The 21,085-nt window shown below is 43.2% G+C and overlaps 1 protein-coding gene across 12 annotated transcripts in view; it reads right to left on the bottom strand.

The window, feature by feature from the left end:
- Window positions 1-3,307: 3,307 nt before the first annotated feature.
- Window positions 3,308-21,085, bottom strand: part of bbx (BBX high mobility group box domain containing) — a 282,578-nt gene continuing 264,800 nt past the window's right edge. For all 12 annotated transcript variants that reach the window (XM_072513622.1, XM_072513620.1, XM_072513624.1 and 9 more), the window contains one exon: window positions 3,308-13,008. In XM_072513622.1, coding sequence (XP_072369723.1) covers window positions 12,921-13,008 — 88 coding nt within the window. In that variant the 3' untranslated portion in view covers window positions 3,308-12,920. The remainder of the gene's footprint in view (window positions 13,009-21,085) is intronic.

Below are 21,085 nucleotides of genomic sequence, written 5' to 3'. Positions count from 1 at the left end.
ACAGCGGCAACGTGTCCCACCTCTTGAACTCCTCCTCCATTTGCTCCACCAGCCTTGTAAAGTTAAGCCTATGCAGGGCCCCCCAGCTCCTGGCCACCTGGACCCCCAAATATCTGAAACTCCTCTCCGCCCTTTTTAGTGGGAGCTCGCCAATCTCCCTCTCCTGGTCCCCTAGCTGAACTACGAACAGCTCGCTCTTCCCCATATTGAGCTGTACCCCGAAATCCCTAAGCATCCTCATTACCTCTGGCATTCCTCCCACCGGGTCCGCCACATACAGCAGCAGGTCGTCCGCATAAAGCAACACCCTATGCACCTCCCCACCCTGCACCAACCCCCTCCAGTTCCTCTACTCTCTCCGTGCCATAGCCAGGGGTTCAATCGCCAGTGCGAAGAGCAGGGGGGACAGGGGACACCCCTGTCTCATCCCTCGGTGCAACCGAAAGTACTCGGACCTCCTCCTATTTGTGGCCACACTCGCCATCGGGGCCTCATACAACAGCCTAACCCACCTGACAAACACCTCCCCAAACCCGAAAGGCTTCAGCACCTCCCACAGGTACCCCACTCTACCCTATCGAAGGCTTTCTCAGCGTCCATCGCCACCACTATCTCCGCCTCCCCCTCCCTCGCCGGCATCATGATAACGTTCAAAAGCCTCCGCACATTCGCGTTCAACTGTCTCCCCTTCACAAACCCCGCCTGGTCTTCATGGATGATCTGCGGCACACAATCCTCAATCCTCGTGGCTAAGACCTTCGCCAGCACCTTGGCATCTACATTTAGCAAGGAAATCGGTCTGTAAGACCCACATTGCAGGGGATCCTTGTCCCACTTAAGGATCAAGGGGATCAGTGCCCGGGACATCGTCGGGGGTAAAGCCCCCCCCCTCCCTTGCCTCATTGAAGGTCCTAACTAACAGCGGGCCCAACAGGTCCATATATTTTTTATAGAACTCGACCGGGAAACCCGCCTGCATGCTTCCTATCCCTTTGAACAGCTCCTCCAGCCCAATCGGGGCCCCCAGTCCCGCCACCAGTCCCTCTTCCACCTTTGGAAACCTCAATTTGTCCAGGAAACGGCCCATCCCTCCCTCCTCCCGTGGGGGCTCGGATCGGTACAATTCCTCGTAGAAGTCCTTGAAGACCCCATTGATGCCAACCCCACTCCACACCACGCTCCCTCCCCCGTCCTCAACTCCCCCGATCTCCCTAGCTGCGTCCCGCTTCCGAAGCTGATGCGCCAGCATCCGGCTTGCCTTTTCCCCATACTTGTAGACCGCCCCCTGGGCCTTCCTCCACTGCACCTCCGCCTTCCTGGTGGTCACCAGGTCGAATTCGGCCTGGAGGCTGCGCCTCTTCCTCAACAATCCTTCCTCAGGTTCTTCCGCATACCTCCTGTCTACCCTCACCATCTCCCCCACCAGCCTCTCCCTCTCCCCCCCGCTCCTTGTGGGCCCTGATGGAGATCAGCTCTCCCCTCACCACCGCCTTCAGTGCCTCCCATACCATCCCCACTCGGACCTCCCCGTTGTCGTTGGTCTCCAAGTACCTCTCTATACTTCCTCGGACCCGCTCGCTCACCTCCTCGTCCGCCAACAGCCCCACCTCCAAGCGCCACAGCAGGCGCTGGTTCCTCTCCTCCCCCATCTCCAAGTCCACCCAATGCGGGGCGTGGTCCAAAATGGCTATTGCCGAATACTCGGTATCCTCTACTCTCGCTATCAGCGCCCTACTCAAAATGAAAAAGTCGATTCGAGAATAAGCCTTATGGACATGTGAGAAGAATGAAAATTCCCTAGCCCCCGGCCTTGCAAATCTCCAAGGGTCCACCCCTCCCATTTGGTCCATAAATCCCCTCAACACTCTAGCCGCCACCGGCTTCCTACCCATCCTAGACCTGGAGCGATCCAGTGCAGGATCCAACACAGTGTTAAAGTCTCCCCCCATTATCAGGCCCCCCACTTCCAAGTCTGGGATCCGACCCAACAAACGCCGCATAAAACCCGCATCGTCCCAGTTCGGAGCATACACATTGACCAGTACCACCCTCTCTCCCTGCAACTTACCACTTACCATTATGTACCTACCGCCATTATCTGCCACAATGCTCGACGCCTCGAATGACACCTTTCCCACCAAGATCACCACCCCTCGATTTTTGGCATCTAGCCCCGAGTGAAACACCTGACCTACCCATCCTTTCCTCAGTCTTACCTGGTCTGCCACCTTCAGGTGTGTCTCCTGGAGCATAACCACATCCGCCTTGAGCCCCTTCAGATGCGCGAACACGCGGGCCCGCTTAACCGGCCCATTCAGTCCCCTTACATTCGGCCATATCAGCCGGATCAGGGGGCTACCCGTGAAAGTAGAGTTAAATGGGCAAACTGCGGAGCTGCCACTCCATGTTGTCCGAGGACGCTTTCCAGCTCTCTTTCGCAGCTCCGGCTGGAAAAAATAAAATTGAACTCGAGAGCTGTGAACAGCTTAATTAATTCAAAGATGGATTTACAGACCATCTTAGAAAAATACAAGAGTGTATTTGAGGACACACTCATTAAAGGAATACAAGTGTCTTTAAAGATCGAGCAAACCATTCACTGTATATTCCCGACCTGCATTAGACCTTTCAAAATGCATCACCTCACATTTGTCCGAATTAAACTCCATCTGCCATCTCGCCACCCAAGTCTCCAAACGATTTATATTCCATTTCACTATACTGATGCTGTGTTAACACCTAAAGTGTACAAGTTGTATTGCAATAATCTCTTATTCTATCCCCCCACATTTACAGCAATGTAAACCCAAGAAATTAACAGATTCAATGCAGTATTCAATATCCCAGCAGCTTGGATATTTCTCAGCAGTCTAGGAAGTCAAGAAGTATGTGAGGTACCTTTGTTTTTCTTTTGAAGTGAGTGAGTTACTTTTGTACCCCACGATGGGGCACAAATGCTGCTCGGGAGTGTTAGAGGCTTGTATACAAGAACCGCTAATACAAAGTATTTTTTGTCTTGGTTGCTAACAGCAATGCTCAAGAGCTTAATCCTCAATTCCAGAAGATTCCTACCCTAATTGCATTCCATATAGCTTGGTGAACTGAGCCAAGGGGCTCAACGATGACATGGTGTGCAAATTGACGTGGTTATACTTAAACTTAATGTGTATGCTTAAGTAGTATTAATTATTTATCCGGAATCAACTTGTGAAGGTGAATTAAGTTACGTTCTTTCGATGTCTTTCAATTTTGGGTTGACTGGTTGCAAATCAAGATTTCATTTTCTTATAAATAATCACCTCACTCATTTATATAATACTGTACAATATGCTTTATTGCCTGCTAGGAAATAATGATAGAGAATAACACTGCAGCAGCATACAGCATTAGAACAGAGGAAAAAGGAAATGTGTTTCAATCACAAAACTAAACAGACAGGCAATAAACAGTACGCAATATAAAATGATCATCTGTCAAATTATGCAACTTTTATATAATTAGTGGCTTTAAACTCTTAATTATCAGTAGTAAAATTTCTGAATTCAATTTCTACAGAGCATATTAGTAAGAAATATATAAGGGACTCTGCTCAAAGCAATACAAAGGAGCTATATACACAGGCACCTTCTGTAACAAGAACTGATTCTCGTGTAATGGGGATATCCTAACATCACCAAGAATTTTGCGTCACGTTTTCAAAATTATACTTCACTGAAATTACTCTTCTAGGAACATCAACATGAGAACCTACAGCAGTCTCCTAGTTACCATAAGTGTGTTTAACCAAATAGCTTACATCCACATTCACTCTGCAAGATCAAACTGAAGATGCCATTCAATCATACTATGTGTCCTTTCAATTAATGTTCTGAACTGTAGTATACTATTGAACATTTTACAAATAGAGGCTCTATGTCATCTACTTTGTTGCCTGCAACAAGAAGAAAAAGGCAAATATTTCTGAATAGTGATGATGTCGCTGAGCATCTACGTCGTCACATCTGCTCGGTGTGTGCCTAATAGTGTACTGATCCTGCAAGTAATTTTTAAATACCACTGCGACGGGAACCATGCTTAGCCCTTTTTCGGACATTGTGGGTCTACTCATAACAAATCATGAGATGACACAGGGCCTTTATATCTTAATTCTTACTGCAACAGATCTCAAAACTTCACACTTGATATCAGGGTTGTCATTGAACAGCCAGCTCTTCGGAAGTCCATTGACTGGGACAACATAACTCAAGAAACCTGCCAAACAAGTTTGTACATTGGAACCAGGGCTGAGAATTTTTTTAAAAAGCTCTGGTCAGCCTCAGCATGTGACTTTTGGGTCGGTATAAACAGTCTTATCTGCAACGCAATTGCGTCACTAATCTGGATAATTTTCTGAACCGTGATGTTACAAAGAGTCTGATACGAGTTTGATTAATGTAATTAGAGGTTTCAGCACCTTCCTGAGTTTTCAAACTGGATTATTTACCACCAAAACACTGCCACAGCGACACTACTGGTATCAATGGTTACATCAACACAACTGAAACTCTATTTACATTTTATTGATATAAATAATTTGAAGCACATGGATCATCAAAGGCCTCCAAAAACTGAATTGAAGTACTGCTGATTGTGATCCGTCTCACTAAAAGAGGAACATTTGCACAGTTAAGCCCTGTTGTTGATGCCGGTGTTGGCTTCAAAACCACTGTCTCATTAGTGGACAGTTGCCCAGTTCCCTGAACCATACATCCAAATAATAAAATGGAAGTGAGCCAGTGGAATCTTTCCAGCTACATCAATGAAGGTTCACTTGCTGCGCATGTTCAAAGGAAGCATTCCATACCTTTCCATGCATTTGTAAAGGTTGGGGCAGTTGACACGCCAGTTCAGATCCAAAACATGGCATGATAGTAGCACTGTTGAAACAAGGCCACCAATCTAGACTTGAATTGGAAGCAAACATTGCAATTGTAAAACAGTACAAAAAACAATAGAATGGATATTAATTTAAAAAATATCACGAGGGAACCTCAAAACGAGCTTTTTCTTTAAAAAAAGACAGAATAAACAATTACTCAAATTAAAGTTTTCTTGGGGTCCATAATTAATTTAGTTAACTGTTGATGGACACACATCCACAATGGACATGTAAACTGGCATTCAACAAGTGCTAAACATATCTAAAATTTAAACTGCAACTTTGTTCTGCTTTTTATTTTTACAAACTGAACACGTTTATGTGTACAGTCTATTTTTAATTCAAAGTTGCTCCATTCAGATTATCGGATTACTTAATTTTAAGCAATAAATTCCCACTTTGATGTGTTATTCAAAATAAGTGAATTACCACAACAATGCATAAACCTTTGTTGGCGTGGAACAGGTAAGGGTCTTCCTTTAAACAGTCTCAGCATCACAACCAAAACCCAGAGGATACAGATGCTTACAAAGATTAATGTCGATTTTTCTGGGCTAGTCAACATGGCTTTGACTGTCTGCTGTAAACTAATTATTCATATGTCTGCCTTTTATTCTAATGAAATATAATTCATTTAATACTTCTTGTGAATCAGGAAACATCCCTGCATTTTTGGTATTAAAATTTAAATCAATTGTACATTATTAAACTATTCCACTCCTCTTTCAAAAAATTAAATATTTCAGTCTATCTGTCAAACCACCATTTAAAAATATACTACTGGAATCATTTTGTTAATTGGCCTGAAACAAATTTGGATTTATAAAATATTAAACTGTATTGTACATTTGGTCAAAAATACAGGTGTTTCATTCAGTTCTCTGCCAACCCTTTGTAGGCCACATTCTATTGTTTCTAATAGTGGGCTATGTTTTATTACTGTATATCCTCTCCACCATTATTTGGGTGTCCTGCTCATCTTACTGCTTTCATCAGAACTTGAACCTCTGACAAAAAGGGTATGACACAATCATTTTATCTTGTACACTTAACTAGGTCAGTCGAGTTATTGTTTTCTTCCAAATCTGCATTTTCCAAAAATTAAACTTTCTCTCAATTCGGTATCAAATACTATGTAAGAAATGCAATTATGAATGTTGTCTTTGGCCACAAGGTGTTACTGTAGCAATTATAAATAAGACATCACCACAATTAAAAAAAGTTTAACTTTTGCAAAGCCACCTTTGTCTCCAACACCAATTCAAAAAAATACTTCAATACCTTACTAAACATTTTTAAGGCCAAATAAAAGTCTGCTAGAATAAACTGCACATTTTGAGTTTGTTAAATGTGCCTTACTCTAGTACATAAAGAAATCATTTTCTCCAAGTTATATTATCCATTCTGTTAAAATTCTAACTTCATTCAAAATAAACATCTACAATAAAAAATGTGCATGTTAGGTCGGAGTTAGGAAATTACATCCGCAAAGCATATTCTCATAGCCACTATAAAAGTGTAGATAACATTCCAGGTTCAGTTGCCTGAACGAAACATTAATTACATGGCAGCAATAATTTATTGCCATTTAAGTCACTACTTGAGTATTGTTTAATCATAAACTAACTCTCGGCTCAGCAATTACTTATTTATATGACAAGGGTTCCCAAGATTATCTTTCATTAACTAATAAACATGTCAACTTGGTCTTAAAACAAAATTAATTGGGATAACGGTTTACAGTCAGAATTAGTCAAATTTCCAGTCTCCATACATTAGACGCGGAGTCACACTTTTAAGATGGCTGTACGGTCATTTTCCCCCCTTCCTCTGCACCCATACAAGAACTTCAAATATATAGACTATGTCATTCTTAGAACTGTCACACACCCATTCTGCTCACGCTGGACTAAGCAATACTAATTAAGTTATTCAGGGGCCACAGTAAATGATCAGTTATTTGCATTTCCTAATAATAAAAGTCCTCATTAAAATTCACTAGTACATGTTAATTGGACGATGCTTTGTGAATAAAACACTTGCATCAAGGAGTAGATAAATCCTTTCTGTATAAATCAAGCTACAACTGCCTGGAGTAATCCCATTCAGAAAAATGGCAATTCCTAGGTGTAAATGGGTTTTTCAGGTGTAGCCAAACTTGAAGTTGTGATCAGTGCATATTAGTGGCCACTTCTGTGATACCTGTCCTAATCAGCAAATTGTCACACAGTAGCATGGGATCTTTGCTTGCCAAACTCTTCCATGCAGCAAGCCATGGCTAACCAGCTGTAACTGGATGTTGGTTCAGGAGGGTTTCCAAATTAATCCAAAGAAAGTTAGGTAACCAAAGTGACAGAATTCTCAGTCTACCACAGGGAATGTTGTTAAAAATTTTTTTTTAAACTTTTTGCAACACTATTGTCGACAGCAATAGTTGGGACAGTTAAAACCTGCACTTTATCACACCCACTATCCCGCCAACAGTTATAGTTTGATTTAGTCGATCTTAAATAATCACCGAGTATATTCTTGTAAGAATGGGTCATTTTGATAACTATATCTTGCTGACAATTTATTTTACCACTAATCAATGCATTAAAAAAATTGGACTGTGAAAACAGATGTCCTGAGCCCCTTGAAAAACAATGTTGTCGTGCAGATAGGTTGAAGAAAACAAATTCTATAACTAATACTTCAGTTGTAAATGAACGGTTAGACATTTATTTTCTTAGATGGCAGGTAATTATGTTTTAATGCTTGGGTTACTGCAATTTATTAGCTTATTCTGTGAAAATTCAACACAGTTGCTATAACTAATCATGTAACTTGTAATGATGGGTGTCAAATACAGGTTCATGGGCCATTATGTCAAGTTAATCGCAGCAACTCGTCGGGGACACAATCTAGAAGTTGCACATACACCATTTCTGCAGTCACAAACTAAACAGGGATATTATGAGGAATGTTTCCCCTGCAACAATCACCCTTTCATCGACCTGTTAACGTAACCTTTAATGACTTGGCATGTATTACTCATCAAAATAAAACGTCTGGTTATATATAGTTAAACAATCCTAATCTCCAAATGCTTCATGAATTCTCAATTTTCGTATCAAACATGAATACTTCAAAAAAAACAAAGGCCTTAAGAAAAAAAATGATATTTTTTAAAAACAGTATTGAACATTGAGAGTTGAAAGGGTTAATATTCTGTTGTTTAAATTTCCACTGCGTGAATTTCTACGGGGATTCTCCTCGTTCTTCAGCTGAACCTTGTTTACATGCTTATTCAAGAGATCTGCCAAACTTCGGCCAAAGTTGTGGCGTTGGGAGTAGGAGAAGCCTCGAGGAAATTTCTAGCAGTCTTATTTGTTTCCAAGTCTCACTTGGTGCAACCATTTAAATATGTGCAAGGGCAAAACTCAACAGCTTGCTAATGTTTTGAAGAAGGAACATAAACTGTGAGCCATTCCTGAAGCCCAACAATGCAACTCTTCTCATCCAATTCTGCGTAGAAGTTGCAAACTCACTCTGTGGCCACTCGTTATTCTCAACGCTTCTGACGCAATAATTTATAGCAGTGAAAACAGAAATGGTAGAAGATGCATATGAATGATCAATTCTCCGTGTTGTCCACTTTTCCCGTCCATGAATGTTAATGAGTTTCAGTGTCAGCAAATGGGCACACTCCCATATTAAGTACCAGTATAACTGATGCATGTTATATTAACACATTTAAAAAATAAATTTAGAGTACCCAATTCATTTTTTCCAATTCAGGGGCAATTTAGCGTGTTCAATCCACCTACCTTGCACATCTTTTGAGTTGTGGGGGCGAAACCCATGCAAACACGGGGAGAATGTGCAAACTCCACACGGACAGAGACCCAGAGCCGGGATCGAACCTGGGACCTCGGCGCCGTGAGACTGCAGTGCTACCAATATTAACACTTTTTAAGAACTCACACATCACATCTATGTAGATGACAAAATCTTGGGGCCTTTTCACATGCTAAAAAGTGATATCAAGTGCAATAAGCTATACTTCAATGTAGTCACACACTCTTTTTATAATTCAAAGAAAGGAGATCATAGTTAAACTCCATATCCCACCAATTAATCTCATGGAAATGTCACTTAATGGTAAAGGAAACAAAATAAATGCAAAAATACAATGAATTGTATTCTACTTGGTCAGGCATAAATTGTCGACATTTTTCTCATTATACTCAACTTTTGTGAAAAAGCATTGTGAAACATTTAAATACAGTAACTTGTGTACTTTTTTCCATTTTTAAATATTAGCTAGACTTTGGGCAAAAGCTGGTTTCTACAACGAGGAAAATACATATTTCTAATGACAAGCAGAGGATGGCAATTGCGGAAAATGTTAACAAAATGTTCTTTACAGTTAGAATGACAAAGAGTAAATGAATTATTGTATAAAGCAGTCACAAGAGGATCATGTTACCAGGATGGGCTATTTTTAGTCTTTACTTGTTAAGCCAGTGAAAGAGATGTGCAAGCACCAACCCAATTGAGAAACTGTCCGACTAATCTTCAAAACGTTGAGCACAATGCAGTCTTACTCCAATTAATTCTACAAAGGCCATGGCTACAAAAGTTACAATATGCCACTTTTATTTAAGGAACTAAGCCCATTTTTGCTTAACTGTACAGTTTACTTTAGACCCCGATTCCCCTTTAACTGACTTTAATGACATTTAAACAAAAAGTTTAAGAATCTGTTTGCAAATGAAAATAGTAATTTTGTGCCGAATGATAACTTGTGCTGTACAGCATCAGTTGCTGGACAAATGAATGGCGAACTTTAGATACAGATCAGGGAAAGGATTTTTGGTTTCCACGTTCATATTGGTTTGTTGAGAGAAGTGCATCCATTTCCTGGTAGTCAACAGTGAAGACCAAAGCTTCAAAATAAAGCGCATCAACAATGCAGCCACAGCTTTCCTGAGGTCCAAATGCCTATTTTGGTATGGAAACCTGAATCGTAAATTCAGTGATTTTTCATGTCAAAGTTAGAAATGGGTGGACTAAGCAAGAAACAGAACAGAGCGGAAGTGTAAGTTCACCCACCTTATCCAGTAATAATGATGTGCAAGGACCGATTCACGAGCTATGCCAGGGTTTGAACATTGTCAGGCAGAACAATGTTCAATTTTGTCGATGAAATTGGCAAATTAATTCTCTTAATGTCTGAGAAATCAGAGTGAAATGCGTCAATTCCATATGAACTGGGCACTGTTTGGATCTAACTGATAGTTTTACTTGCTCCTCCTCTCTGGTTTGAAGTTGAAGCATGAATTGTAAAGTGGCACAAATTTGTAGTGAAACTTGTATTAGGAGTAATGCCTCCACAAATAAAGTTGTGCTAACCCCATGAATCGAATTTGTTTTAAGGTACTGAAATAAACTTTGACGAATGTGTAATAGTGCATTTATAGATCTATCCAGGTTTGTGTTCTGCACACTTTGGGAACTATACTTTCCTCCAAATTCATCCCTTTGCTCTTTCTCATCTGATGGTAACACTTTATATGCTGATGCATCATTCTACATATGATCACAGGCCTATTAAAATCCCACTCCCCATTTACTCCCACCCCACAACACCCACCTGGTCATTGAATACTAATGGCTATTTAATTTTGAAGCCAGAGTTGAGGCTCAGTTCCAGAGTCCACATGTATTCATTTTCAGTGATGGGTAGGGTATCGGTATGGTTACTGGACACCCATTAGGCACAGGTACAGATAATCTCTGAGGTGCTGGGAATAAATGGAATAATGTAGAAACACCAGTGAGATCAGCTTATGCAACACAAGATCACAAATCTAAACTGCATCTTGATCACATCACTTGATTCATGAACCCAAAGCCATATTGGAAACTCATGTTTGTTTCAGAAAATGCTGACTATGGTTAATATTGTCACCATAATATTGATATTTTCTTCTTCTTTAGGGCAGGCATTACATATGTTCTGTCTATATTTAACAGCTCAGTTGAGGCCAACTCAACACTGAGGGTGAAAAACCTAATTAATAGAACTGTCAAGGCTGAAATTCAAAGTGAGGCATTTTGAATAAATTTATAAATGTCATCACTGAGGTGATATTGAAGAAAAGTATATGTGTATATTGAAAACTGCAAATAAATTGAAAACTCAAAAAGACTATCAAATGCAGACAACCTTCTTTCCTACAGTTCCACCCTTCTGGATTCCATTTTCTGGGCCATAAATTTTACTTACAAAGCCAACATTTCTTAGGAGTTGAATATGATTGCCAAGAGTTTAACATTGCAAATGAAACAGATTCTGAGTATGACAATTTAAAAAAAATTCTTGTAAGAGTTTGACCGTAAGCCTGTTAATATCTTATTCTTGGATCTTGCTCAGGTCTAACATGTATTTAATCCAAACAGCAAGACACATTTGTGCATCAACTAGGTTGTTGAGTTCAGACAGGATCACCTAATACATGTTCCATTATAACTGTGCCTTGGTATTTATTACTAGCTTTTTATTGCAAATTCCAGTCACAACCTTCAAAAACAACAAAACATCTCTGATGTGAACAGCATGTACTATTCCTTATGTGCTGCTTATAAAAATTGGATATAATACATACAGTACACCAAATAACCCTGCAAGTTTCGTGAAAAATAGACTTATTCTCGTACAATTACTATCTGGCATTTGTTGCTGTCAAGGATGTTGTGTTAACAATGCCCAGGCAACAACTGGTGTCGTATTATTGTGACTACATGGAACAGCGTGAGAACTGAGTTCGGGTACCTGCTGATGACTTGACTAACCCTCAAAATTTGTGCTACCTCAATTTCAGTCCAAGTTGTTTTCCATTCTGGTAACATGATCTTCAACCAATATGGGAAGAAAAATATTTTGCATTCAAGCTAACCAGTCCTAAACATCAGTAACTCTAGTTGGTCTGACAGAAGACTTTTTTTTCCTTTGTGCTGATATACTTCTGCAACCTGAAATAAAACCTGAATATCTCCTCAGTAATTTGCTGAATTAGTAACCCTACAACCATCATAATAATCATTCACTGTAAAAAACACAGCAGTGCAACAGTTGGGACCTAAAAAGCTTTGCAGGATTTCTGCCACTATTAGTGCCTACTTGCTTAAAAAATAAGCAAATTACTTTACACATTTTAACAGTATATTGGAAAACAGTCACGTCCAGTAAACTGGCCCAATGCAGGGCCAGTGAGGTTTAGCAAGAGAAAGCAAAGACAATAGGTATTGAGTCACCATGGAAAACAAAACAAAAACTAGCAAAAGGATTGCATGTGTGTAACAAAAGGTACCATCTGTACAGAGACAGATTGTGCTAATAAACTCAACTACAGATTAACAGAGATTTCAACTAAATAATGGCGCTGTTGAAATAAAATGTCTAACGTAATGGGCAAATATAAAGAACTTCGAACTTCAATAATATTTTTCCTGCCACATCACCTCAGTAATCAGGTAGAAGTTCATGATTAAACAGTTTCCGTGAAACTCAAATCATAATGTGCTTCAGAACAAAAGGAAAAAAAACGAGAGGTTGACAATATCTAGTCACTAGCACAGTGCATCAGTGTTACTTGAGGAAAGCTAGAAGTTGCAGCAAACTCGAATAGCTCACACTCTGATCGTGTAGCGTGCAGCGGCAAGAATTGCCAGTAGGTTTCACGGGCAGTTGTTCTGTGTAACAGCTATTTGTTTTTAAATGACCAGGCTGTCAGGGAACCGAAAGCTGAAGAAACTGGTTTAGCCTCATCCGTTAAGTGTTTGATGCTCAGATTCTGAGCCTCTTCGTGTGGCTTTGCTGAGCCAGTGTTTCCCAGCTGTTCTGTGAGGAACGCAGCCGTGGAAGGGCCAGACTCCCACAATGCAGTCAATATCAGGTCAAACTGACCCATCTCCTGTGTTTCTTGACTTTGTAGAGATACAAAGTAATAATGCATTATTGGTCTGCACAGGAGATAAGTACTGAGGTTTGTGCCATTTCCTTGGGCTGTCCATCACGGTTCAGAGATACTGCACGCTGCCCTCTGCAGAAAAAACAAACAAGAATCAATAATGCATATACACAGGCCGACCAACAAGTTACCGTCACCCTACCAGCATTTAACGCCCCACATTTTCCTTGGAATCTACTGACCAATTTTCTGCGTTCAAATAAGATAAGTTTGAATTTGCAGCAAGATAGCGTAAACAGTACATTTACTTTGTACCCAAACCATACCACTAGATGGCGGAACAAACAACCGATACATAGACACTACCAACACTGCATTTGCGAAATTAGAATCTGCTTGTTAAATTTTAGACCGGCTTCACCAAGACTGTCATGCATGCAATCTGTCTCCATTTTTAATCATGCAGCCTAGAAAATCATTCGACTCATTCCACCAACACTCTGAAAGAGCTCGCCAATTAGTCCAACTCTTCAGTACTTTCACCACAGCCCTGCAAATGTTTCCTTTGCACGAACATATCCAATTCCCTTTTGAAAGTTAATATCACATCTGCTTCCATTGCCCCTTCAGGTTGTAAGTTGTTAGAGATCTCTGGGCTAGATTTTCTCATTGGAGGTGGATTTAATTCCAAGACCCAAACCAGACGAGAAACAGGAAGCCGCTGTTATTTTCACTGAGTTGGGGATCTTTCTTAAGTGACGACCCACCTTCCAATATGCCGAAATGGAGGCAGGCCAGTCAAAAGGCGGACTACGCTGTGACTTGAATCGGCCGTCATTAACATGGCTTTCATTTACATTTTAATGTCTTAGGCCAAAAGTTGGCAAAGTTGAAATTTCCCGCAGTTCAGAGAACAGCGGGAGGCCTGGAACTCAGGACAGGGAAGGCTGGTGACGCCTACTTTAAATTTGATGATTTTTTAATGGAATGGGGCCCGACCTGTCAGCCTCTTCAATTCCAGTTAAAACTGCATCTTCTCACTGAAACTTACACCTGACCCTCTCCTCGGCTCTAATGACATGGTCTGATTCCCAGCACTTGCCAAATTCTGCAGCCTCGCTAAAAATTAGAACATTTATTAGGAATGAAATGAAATGAAAATGAAATGAAATGAAATGAATGAAAATCGCTTATCGTCACAAGTCGGCTTCAAATGAAGTTACTGTGAAAAGCCCCTAATCGCCACATTCCAGCGCCTGTTCGGGGAGGCTGTTACGGGAATCGAACCGTGCTGATGGCCTGCCTTGGTCTGCTTTCAAAGCCAGCGAATTAGCCCTGTGCTAAACAGCCCCTTAATGAGCCCACATCAATGCTAAGAGTCTCAATAACAGCATTGGGACTGTTCTAAACCCTGCTCCCTCCGTTGCCCTCAAGAAAATGGCAGAGGCCTGCAATGGAGGCAGGAGTTCCAGCCACGTCCCTGGTAGTCATTTTATCCACTGTTCTGCCTCCATTCCTGCCTATGTCACTGGAGCTGGGAAAATATGGCCTTGTGTCAAAATATTTCTCCCAATATTCCCTTTTTGCTAATTATGTTAAATTCATGTCCCATGTTTACTGAGCCTCTTAACGGTGAAAATGGTTTCTTAGAATTCTTACAGTGGACTTCAGGTGACGGCCATATCGGCAGCTCCCGCCGCGAACCGACTTTTAATGAGTTTTAGCGGCTCCTCCTCGGCAGGCAAACAACGCTGGAAGGCGCCCCGCATCAGTTTATGGAGGGGAACCAGGAGTAAGACCGCGAAACAAGCGAATACCGAGAAGAGGGTGGAACGGGCGCAGGAACACAAAATGGCGGCTGGCTCGGATCAGCCAGCGTGGCCCAGTGGTCGCGGGAACAACAGGAGTTCCTTAGAAGTTGTTTTGCTGACCTGAAAACGGGGATGTTGCCCCCGATGAAGGCCTCAATGGAGAAGATGGTTGAGACTCAGACAATGCAGGAGAAGTCGATCAAGGAGATCGAGGAAAAGGTCTTGGATAACGATGACAAGATACTTGGTCTGGCCGTCAGGTTGGAGGCACATGATGACTTGCGTAAGAGATGGCAGGAGAGATTGGAAGACCTTGAAAACAGGTCCAGGAGACAAAACCTGCCATTTCTGAGCCTCCCTGAGGGTCGGAGGGGTCGGATGTGAGTGCATTTGTGACCACGTTGCTGGGGACCTTGATGGGGACCGGGGCATTCCCTTGGCCTCTGGAACTGGACGGGGCGCACAGAGTCCTTGCAAGGAAGCCCAAGACTAACGAACCGCCGAGGGCTATGGCGGTACGATTTCACCGCTTCTCAGACAAGGAACGTGTCTTGCGATGGGCTAAAAAGGAGCAGAGCAGCAGGTGGGAGAACAGTGTAATTCGCATTTACCAGGACCTGGGAACAGAACTGGCCAAGAGGCGCGCTGGATTCAACCGTGCTAAGACGGCCCTCCACAACAAAGGCGTGAAGTTCGGGCTGCTTCATCCGGTGAGGCTTTGGGTCATGTATCAAGACCGGCATTACTACTTGGATACACCGGACGAGGCGTGGACATTTATCAAACAGGAAAAGTTGGACTCGAGCTAAAGGACAGCCACACTGGGACGAAACGCTCTGGTGGGGATGGGTAACATGATGCTGCTCTAACATAAGATTGGGAGTAATGTTAATTGTTTGATCGCCGCAGGGAGCTGTGTTATATTGTTTCCCTTTTGTTCCCTGTTTCTCTGGCCATGTTCTCGGCTTTTGTGGAATTCGGCCACAGAGGGGAGAGAGGGGCTCTATACTTAGGGCTGCTCTTCAGGCATCTGGAGCCGTTTCTTTTGTGGGGCTGGGTTAGCGTCCGGGGTTTGGTTTTTTTGTTTCACTGGGGGGGGGGGGGGGAATAACGAGGCAACAGGATGATCGGAGACAGAGGCGGGAGCGTCCAGGGTCAGCTGACTCACGGAAACGTAATGGGGGGAGAGTTAGTGTTAAGCTGGTGCTTGACTTGGGGGATTGGGATCGTGGGGCTGCTCTGCTCGGGGGTGGGATGCTGCCTTGCTGACAGAAAAGGAGCCAACTTGGGGGAACAGATGGAGAGTCGGGGCGGGGGGGGGTTTAACCAATGGGAGGGCTCGAGTAAGCGGGAGACATGGGCTCGTGGCTGGCCGAAAAATGGGGATGGCTAGTCGGCACTGGGGGGTTAGGCTGATCCAGGCTGATCACATGGAATGTGAGGGGACTGAATGGGCTGGTCAAGAGGGCTCGCGTGTTCTCGCCAAGCTACAGGAGATGCATCTAAAACTCGCAAATCAAACAAGATTGAGAAAGGGGTGGGTGGGCCAGGTGTTCCATTTGGGGCTGGATTCAAAGACCAGAGGGGTAGCAATTCTTGTCAGTAAACGTGTGGCATTCGAGACAGAAAGCTGCAGGGGACCAGGGTGGTGTTAGTGAACGTCTACGCCCCGAACTGGGATGACGTGGAATTCATGAGACGCATGCTGGGTAAAATCCCGGTCTTAGACTCACATAATTTGATCATGGGGGGTGACTTCAACGCAGTCATTGACCCTGTATTGGACCGGTCAAAGTCCAGGTCAGGAAAGCGACCAGCAACGGCTAAGGAACTGAGGGATTTCATGGAACAGGTGGGGGGCGTAGACCCATGGAGGTTCGCTCGGCCGAGGGCGAAGAAGTTCTCTTTTTTCTCCCACGTCCACAAAGTCTATTCTCGTATAGATTTCTTTGTTGTGAGTAGGGTGTTAATCCCACGGGTGGAGGGGACGGAATATTCGGCCATTGCAGTCTCTGACCATGCTCTGCACTGGGTGGACTTGCGACTTGGTGAAGAGAGAGGGCTAGATGTGGTACTGCTAGCGAATGACGAAGTTTGTGGGCGGATAAAGAGGAACATTCAAAACTACTTGGAAACAAACGATACAGGAGAGGTAACGGCGCCTACGGTTTGGGAGGCTCTGAAGGCAGTTATTAGAGGGGAGTTGATTTCTATCAGATCCCATAGGGAGAAGGAAGAAAGAGCAGAGAGAGAGAGGCTAGTTGAGGAGATACGCAGAGTAGACAGGAGTTACCCAGAGACCGGGCTATTGAAGGAGCGCCAGAGACTGCTGGCGGAGTTTGATCTGCTGACCACAGGGAAAGCGGTAGCACAGCTGAGGAAGGTAATAGGGGCAGTCTATGAATATGGGGAGAAAGCAAATAAAATGCTGGCACACCAACTTCGTAGGAGGGAGGCAGCCAGGGAAATTGAGGAATTTCAGGATAAGGATGGGAACACGGTCTTGGACCCAGAGGGGGTGAACAAAATCTTTCGGGTGTTTTATGGTAAACTGTACGAGTCAGAACCCCTGGCGGGAGGGGAAGGGATGAAGCAATTCATGAACCAATTGAGGTTTCCAAAGGTGGAAGAGGACCTGGTGGAGGGACTGGGGGTCCCGATAGAGTTGGAGGAGATTGTTAAGGGCCTAGGGAGTATGCAGTCGGGCAAGGCCCTGGGGCCGGACGGCTATACTGTAGAATTCTACAAGAAATTTTCGGAACTGTTGAGTCCACTCCTGCCAAGGATATTTAACGAGGTTAAAGAAAGAGGGACCCTCCCCCCAACAATGTCACAGGCTTCGATTTCACTCATTCTCAAACGGGAGAAAGATCCGCTACAATATGGGTCCCATAGACCGATATCGCTCTTGAACGTGGACGCCAAATTGCTGGCCAAGGTTTTGGCCACTAGGATTGAGGACTGTGTCCCAGGGGTGATAGGGGAGGATCAGACAGGCTTCGTTAAGGGCAGGCAACTGAACTCCAATGTACGGAGGCTCCTAAACATTATTATGATGCCCTCAAAAGGAGGGGAGGCAGAAGTAGTGGCTGTGATGGATGCAGAGAAAGCCTTTGACCGGGAGGAATGGGAGTACCTGTGGGAAATGCTAAGAAGGTTTGGATTCGGTGAGGGATTCATAGGGTGGGTCCAACAATATACTTGGCCTTTGCCTCCCTGGTAGCCCGGAGACGACTCTTAATGTGGAAGGACTAGAAGCCCACAAGTGTGGAGACCTGGATTGGTGACATGGCTGGGTTTCTCAGTCTCGAGAAAATAAAAGTTTGCCTTGAGAGGGTCCACGACGGGGTTCTCTCGGAGGTGGCAGCCGTTCCTCGACTTTCTAGGAGCACTAAAATGTCAGCAGCAGCAGCAATCCGGGGTGGGGGGGGGGGGGGTGGGGGGGGGGGGAGAATGGGAATGTTGTGTATTTTTGTTCTTTTTTCTTTATATAGTATTAACGTTTACCTTGTTTTGTTAAATGTTGTTAATGGTTATGCAAAATTATGTTTTGATAAAAATCTGAATAAAAATAATTTAAAAAAAAAGAATTCTTACAGTGCAGAAGGAGGCTATTCGGTCCTTCGCGTCTGCACTGACTCTTTGAAAAAGCACTCTACCTAGGCCCACTCCATCCCCGTAACCCTGTTTAACCTGCTCATCTCTGGACTGTGGGAGGGAACCGGGAGGAAACCCACGCAGACACGGGGAGAATTTGCAAACTCCACAGTCACCCAAGGTCGGAATCTAAACCGGATCCCTGATGTTATGAGGCAGCAGTGCTAGCCACTGTGCTACCATGCTGCCCATTCTTATTTACTCCCTCATAGATTTTCCACACCACAATTAATTACTTATATGCTAAAAGCTGGGTCCACAGGGTTGGTAACACCAAAAGAGAAAAAAATTATATATCCATAGCACAACTAGAGAAATGGACACAGTAGAGGCAGCTACCATCACAGCCCCACCCAGCTGCAGAAAACAATTTATCGCTAAAAGGATAACCGGTTAAAATTCAAAACTCGAACCGAGAAGATTACGCCTTTACTGAAACTGAAGATAATTTTCCCAAATGAATGAAATGAAATGAAAATCACTTGTCACAAGTAGGCTGCAAATGAAGTCACTGTGAAAAGCCCCTAGTCGCCACATTCCGGCACCTGTTTGGGGAGGCTGGTACGGGAATTGAACCGTGCTGCTGGCCTGCCTGGGTCTGCTTTCAAAGCCAACGATTTAGCCCTGTGCTAAAGCAGCCACCATGTGGATAACCTGGATTTAGCTCAAGAGTTATGTAATATTGGATGTTGTTTCAGAAAGGGGGCGTCTCAAGAGTTCAGGAAACATGGGGAGTTGGGAATAAAAGGGTAATACTTTGTGTGCATAGTCATCAGTGTAGTTAAGTGAACGACTATAGTGTATTATAGTCCTTTTTGTTTTGTTTTTGTTTTAAGGTATTCTTTATTAATTGATCACAAAATGACTGGACTATTGCTCCCTGGTTTGCATATCTTTGTTCAAGTATACCAAATTGAAAATATACACTAAGAACCGGTGTTCCAAGGTACCCTTCTGGGTTTTCGGATACTTTCGCATTTAACATCAGTGGTGTTCTTAACAAAATTTGGGGCTCCTCTGGGATTTTGAAAATCATAATTCCTTGGGTGTAGAGGAATTTGGGACTTTTAAACATAACAAGAATGAGGAAAGTAGGAAACCAAGTGAGGAGGTGTGTGATTTAAAACAAGGTGCCTGCAACACGACTCCTGCAATGGCTTAGACTTATTTAGGAGTAGACAATATAACCTGGAAAAGTTTGAAAAGTGTACCTAAGCTAAGTGGATGGAATTGGCGAATACATTACAATTAGGATTATCTGAAATGAAAAAATGAAATGACAATCGCTTATTGTCACAAGAAGGCTGCAAATGAAGCCCCTAGTCGCCACATTCCAGCGCCTGTTCGGGGAGGCTGGTACAGGAATTGAACCGTGTTGCTGGCCTGCCTTGGTCTGCTTTCAAAGCCAGCGATTTAGCCCAGTCCTGCAGGGACTAAGAAAGCTGAGGTAATTGAAAGAATAGCAAAGTATTTAAATATACAAGAGTAGGGTTTCCTCTGGGTGATCTGGTTTCCTCCCACAGTACAAAGATGTGCAGGTTCCATGGATTGGATTGGCCTTGCTGGATTGCCCTTAATGCCTAATGATGTGCAGGTTAGACAGGGTTACAGGGATGGGGCTGAGGAAGTTGGCCTAGGTAGGGTGCTCTTTCAGAGGGTTGGTGCAGACTCAATGGGCCGAATGGCCTCCTTCTGTAATGTATGAATTCTTAGTTGTCAGATAGACCAAGTTCTCTGAAAAGTGAGGAAATTGAATTCGTTAAATTTTTTTACAAATAATACAAATAAATGTAAGAAAACAGTCTGGACAAACTTATATTGAATTTGAAAGGGTTAAACAAAGTAATTTTGATAGGTGGGTGAGAGCATTAAATATAGAAGGAACCTATGAGGCTCTTAGAGAAGTAATTATGTTGGAAGAATTCAAAGAAGCATTACCTGCAGTGATAAGACTCTTGTGGAAGGACAAAGAGTTAAAACTGTGAGGCACGCCGGGAGATTGCTGATGACTATGAATTGGTTCATAGATCAAATACTTTTTTTGATTAAATCTGAGAAAGATAGAAAATGGTAAGGTGCGAAAAAAGACAGTCAGGCAAGAGAGGGAGTTCTTGCAAATTCCAAGGGGACTTCACCTTAAAACTAAAAAAAACAGTGCTTAGGTATTGAGGGAAATTAGATGCTTTCATTGTAATAAACTCGGCCATACAACGTCATTATACTGGGTTCGAAATGGCAGGCCAGCTGGAGTTATAAGTCATAAGAAAGGAAATAGTGGGCGGCATGGTAGCACAATGGTTAGCACTGTTGCTTCACAGCTCCAGGGTCCCTGGTTCGATTCCGGCTTGGGTCACTTGTCAGTGCGGAGTCTACACGTTTTCCCTGTGTCTACGTTGGTTTCCTCCGGGTGCTCCGTTTTCTTCCCACAAGTCCCAAAAGGCGTGCTGTTAGGTAATTTGGACATTCTGAATTCTCCCTCGGTGTACCCAAACAGGCGGCAGAATGTGGCGACTAGGGGCTTTTCACAGTAACTTCATTGCAGTGTTTTTAAAAATAAATTTAAAGTACCCAATTCATTTTTTCCAATTAAGGGGCAATTTAGTGTGGCTAATCCACCTACCCTGCGCATCTTTGGGTTGTGGGGGGCGAAACCCACGCAAACACGGGGAGAATGTGCAAACTCCACACAGACAATGACCCAGAGCCGTGATCGAACCTGGGACATCGCCGCCGTGAGGCAA

The sequence above is a fragment of the Scyliorhinus torazame genome, chromosome 8 (assembly GCF_047496885.1).
Source record: "Scyliorhinus torazame isolate Kashiwa2021f chromosome 8, sScyTor2.1, whole genome shotgun sequence".
NCBI lineage: Eukaryota > Metazoa > Chordata > Chondrichthyes > Carcharhiniformes > Scyliorhinidae > Scyliorhinus > Scyliorhinus torazame.
This window is presented reverse-complemented; position numbering and strand designations above follow the sequence as displayed.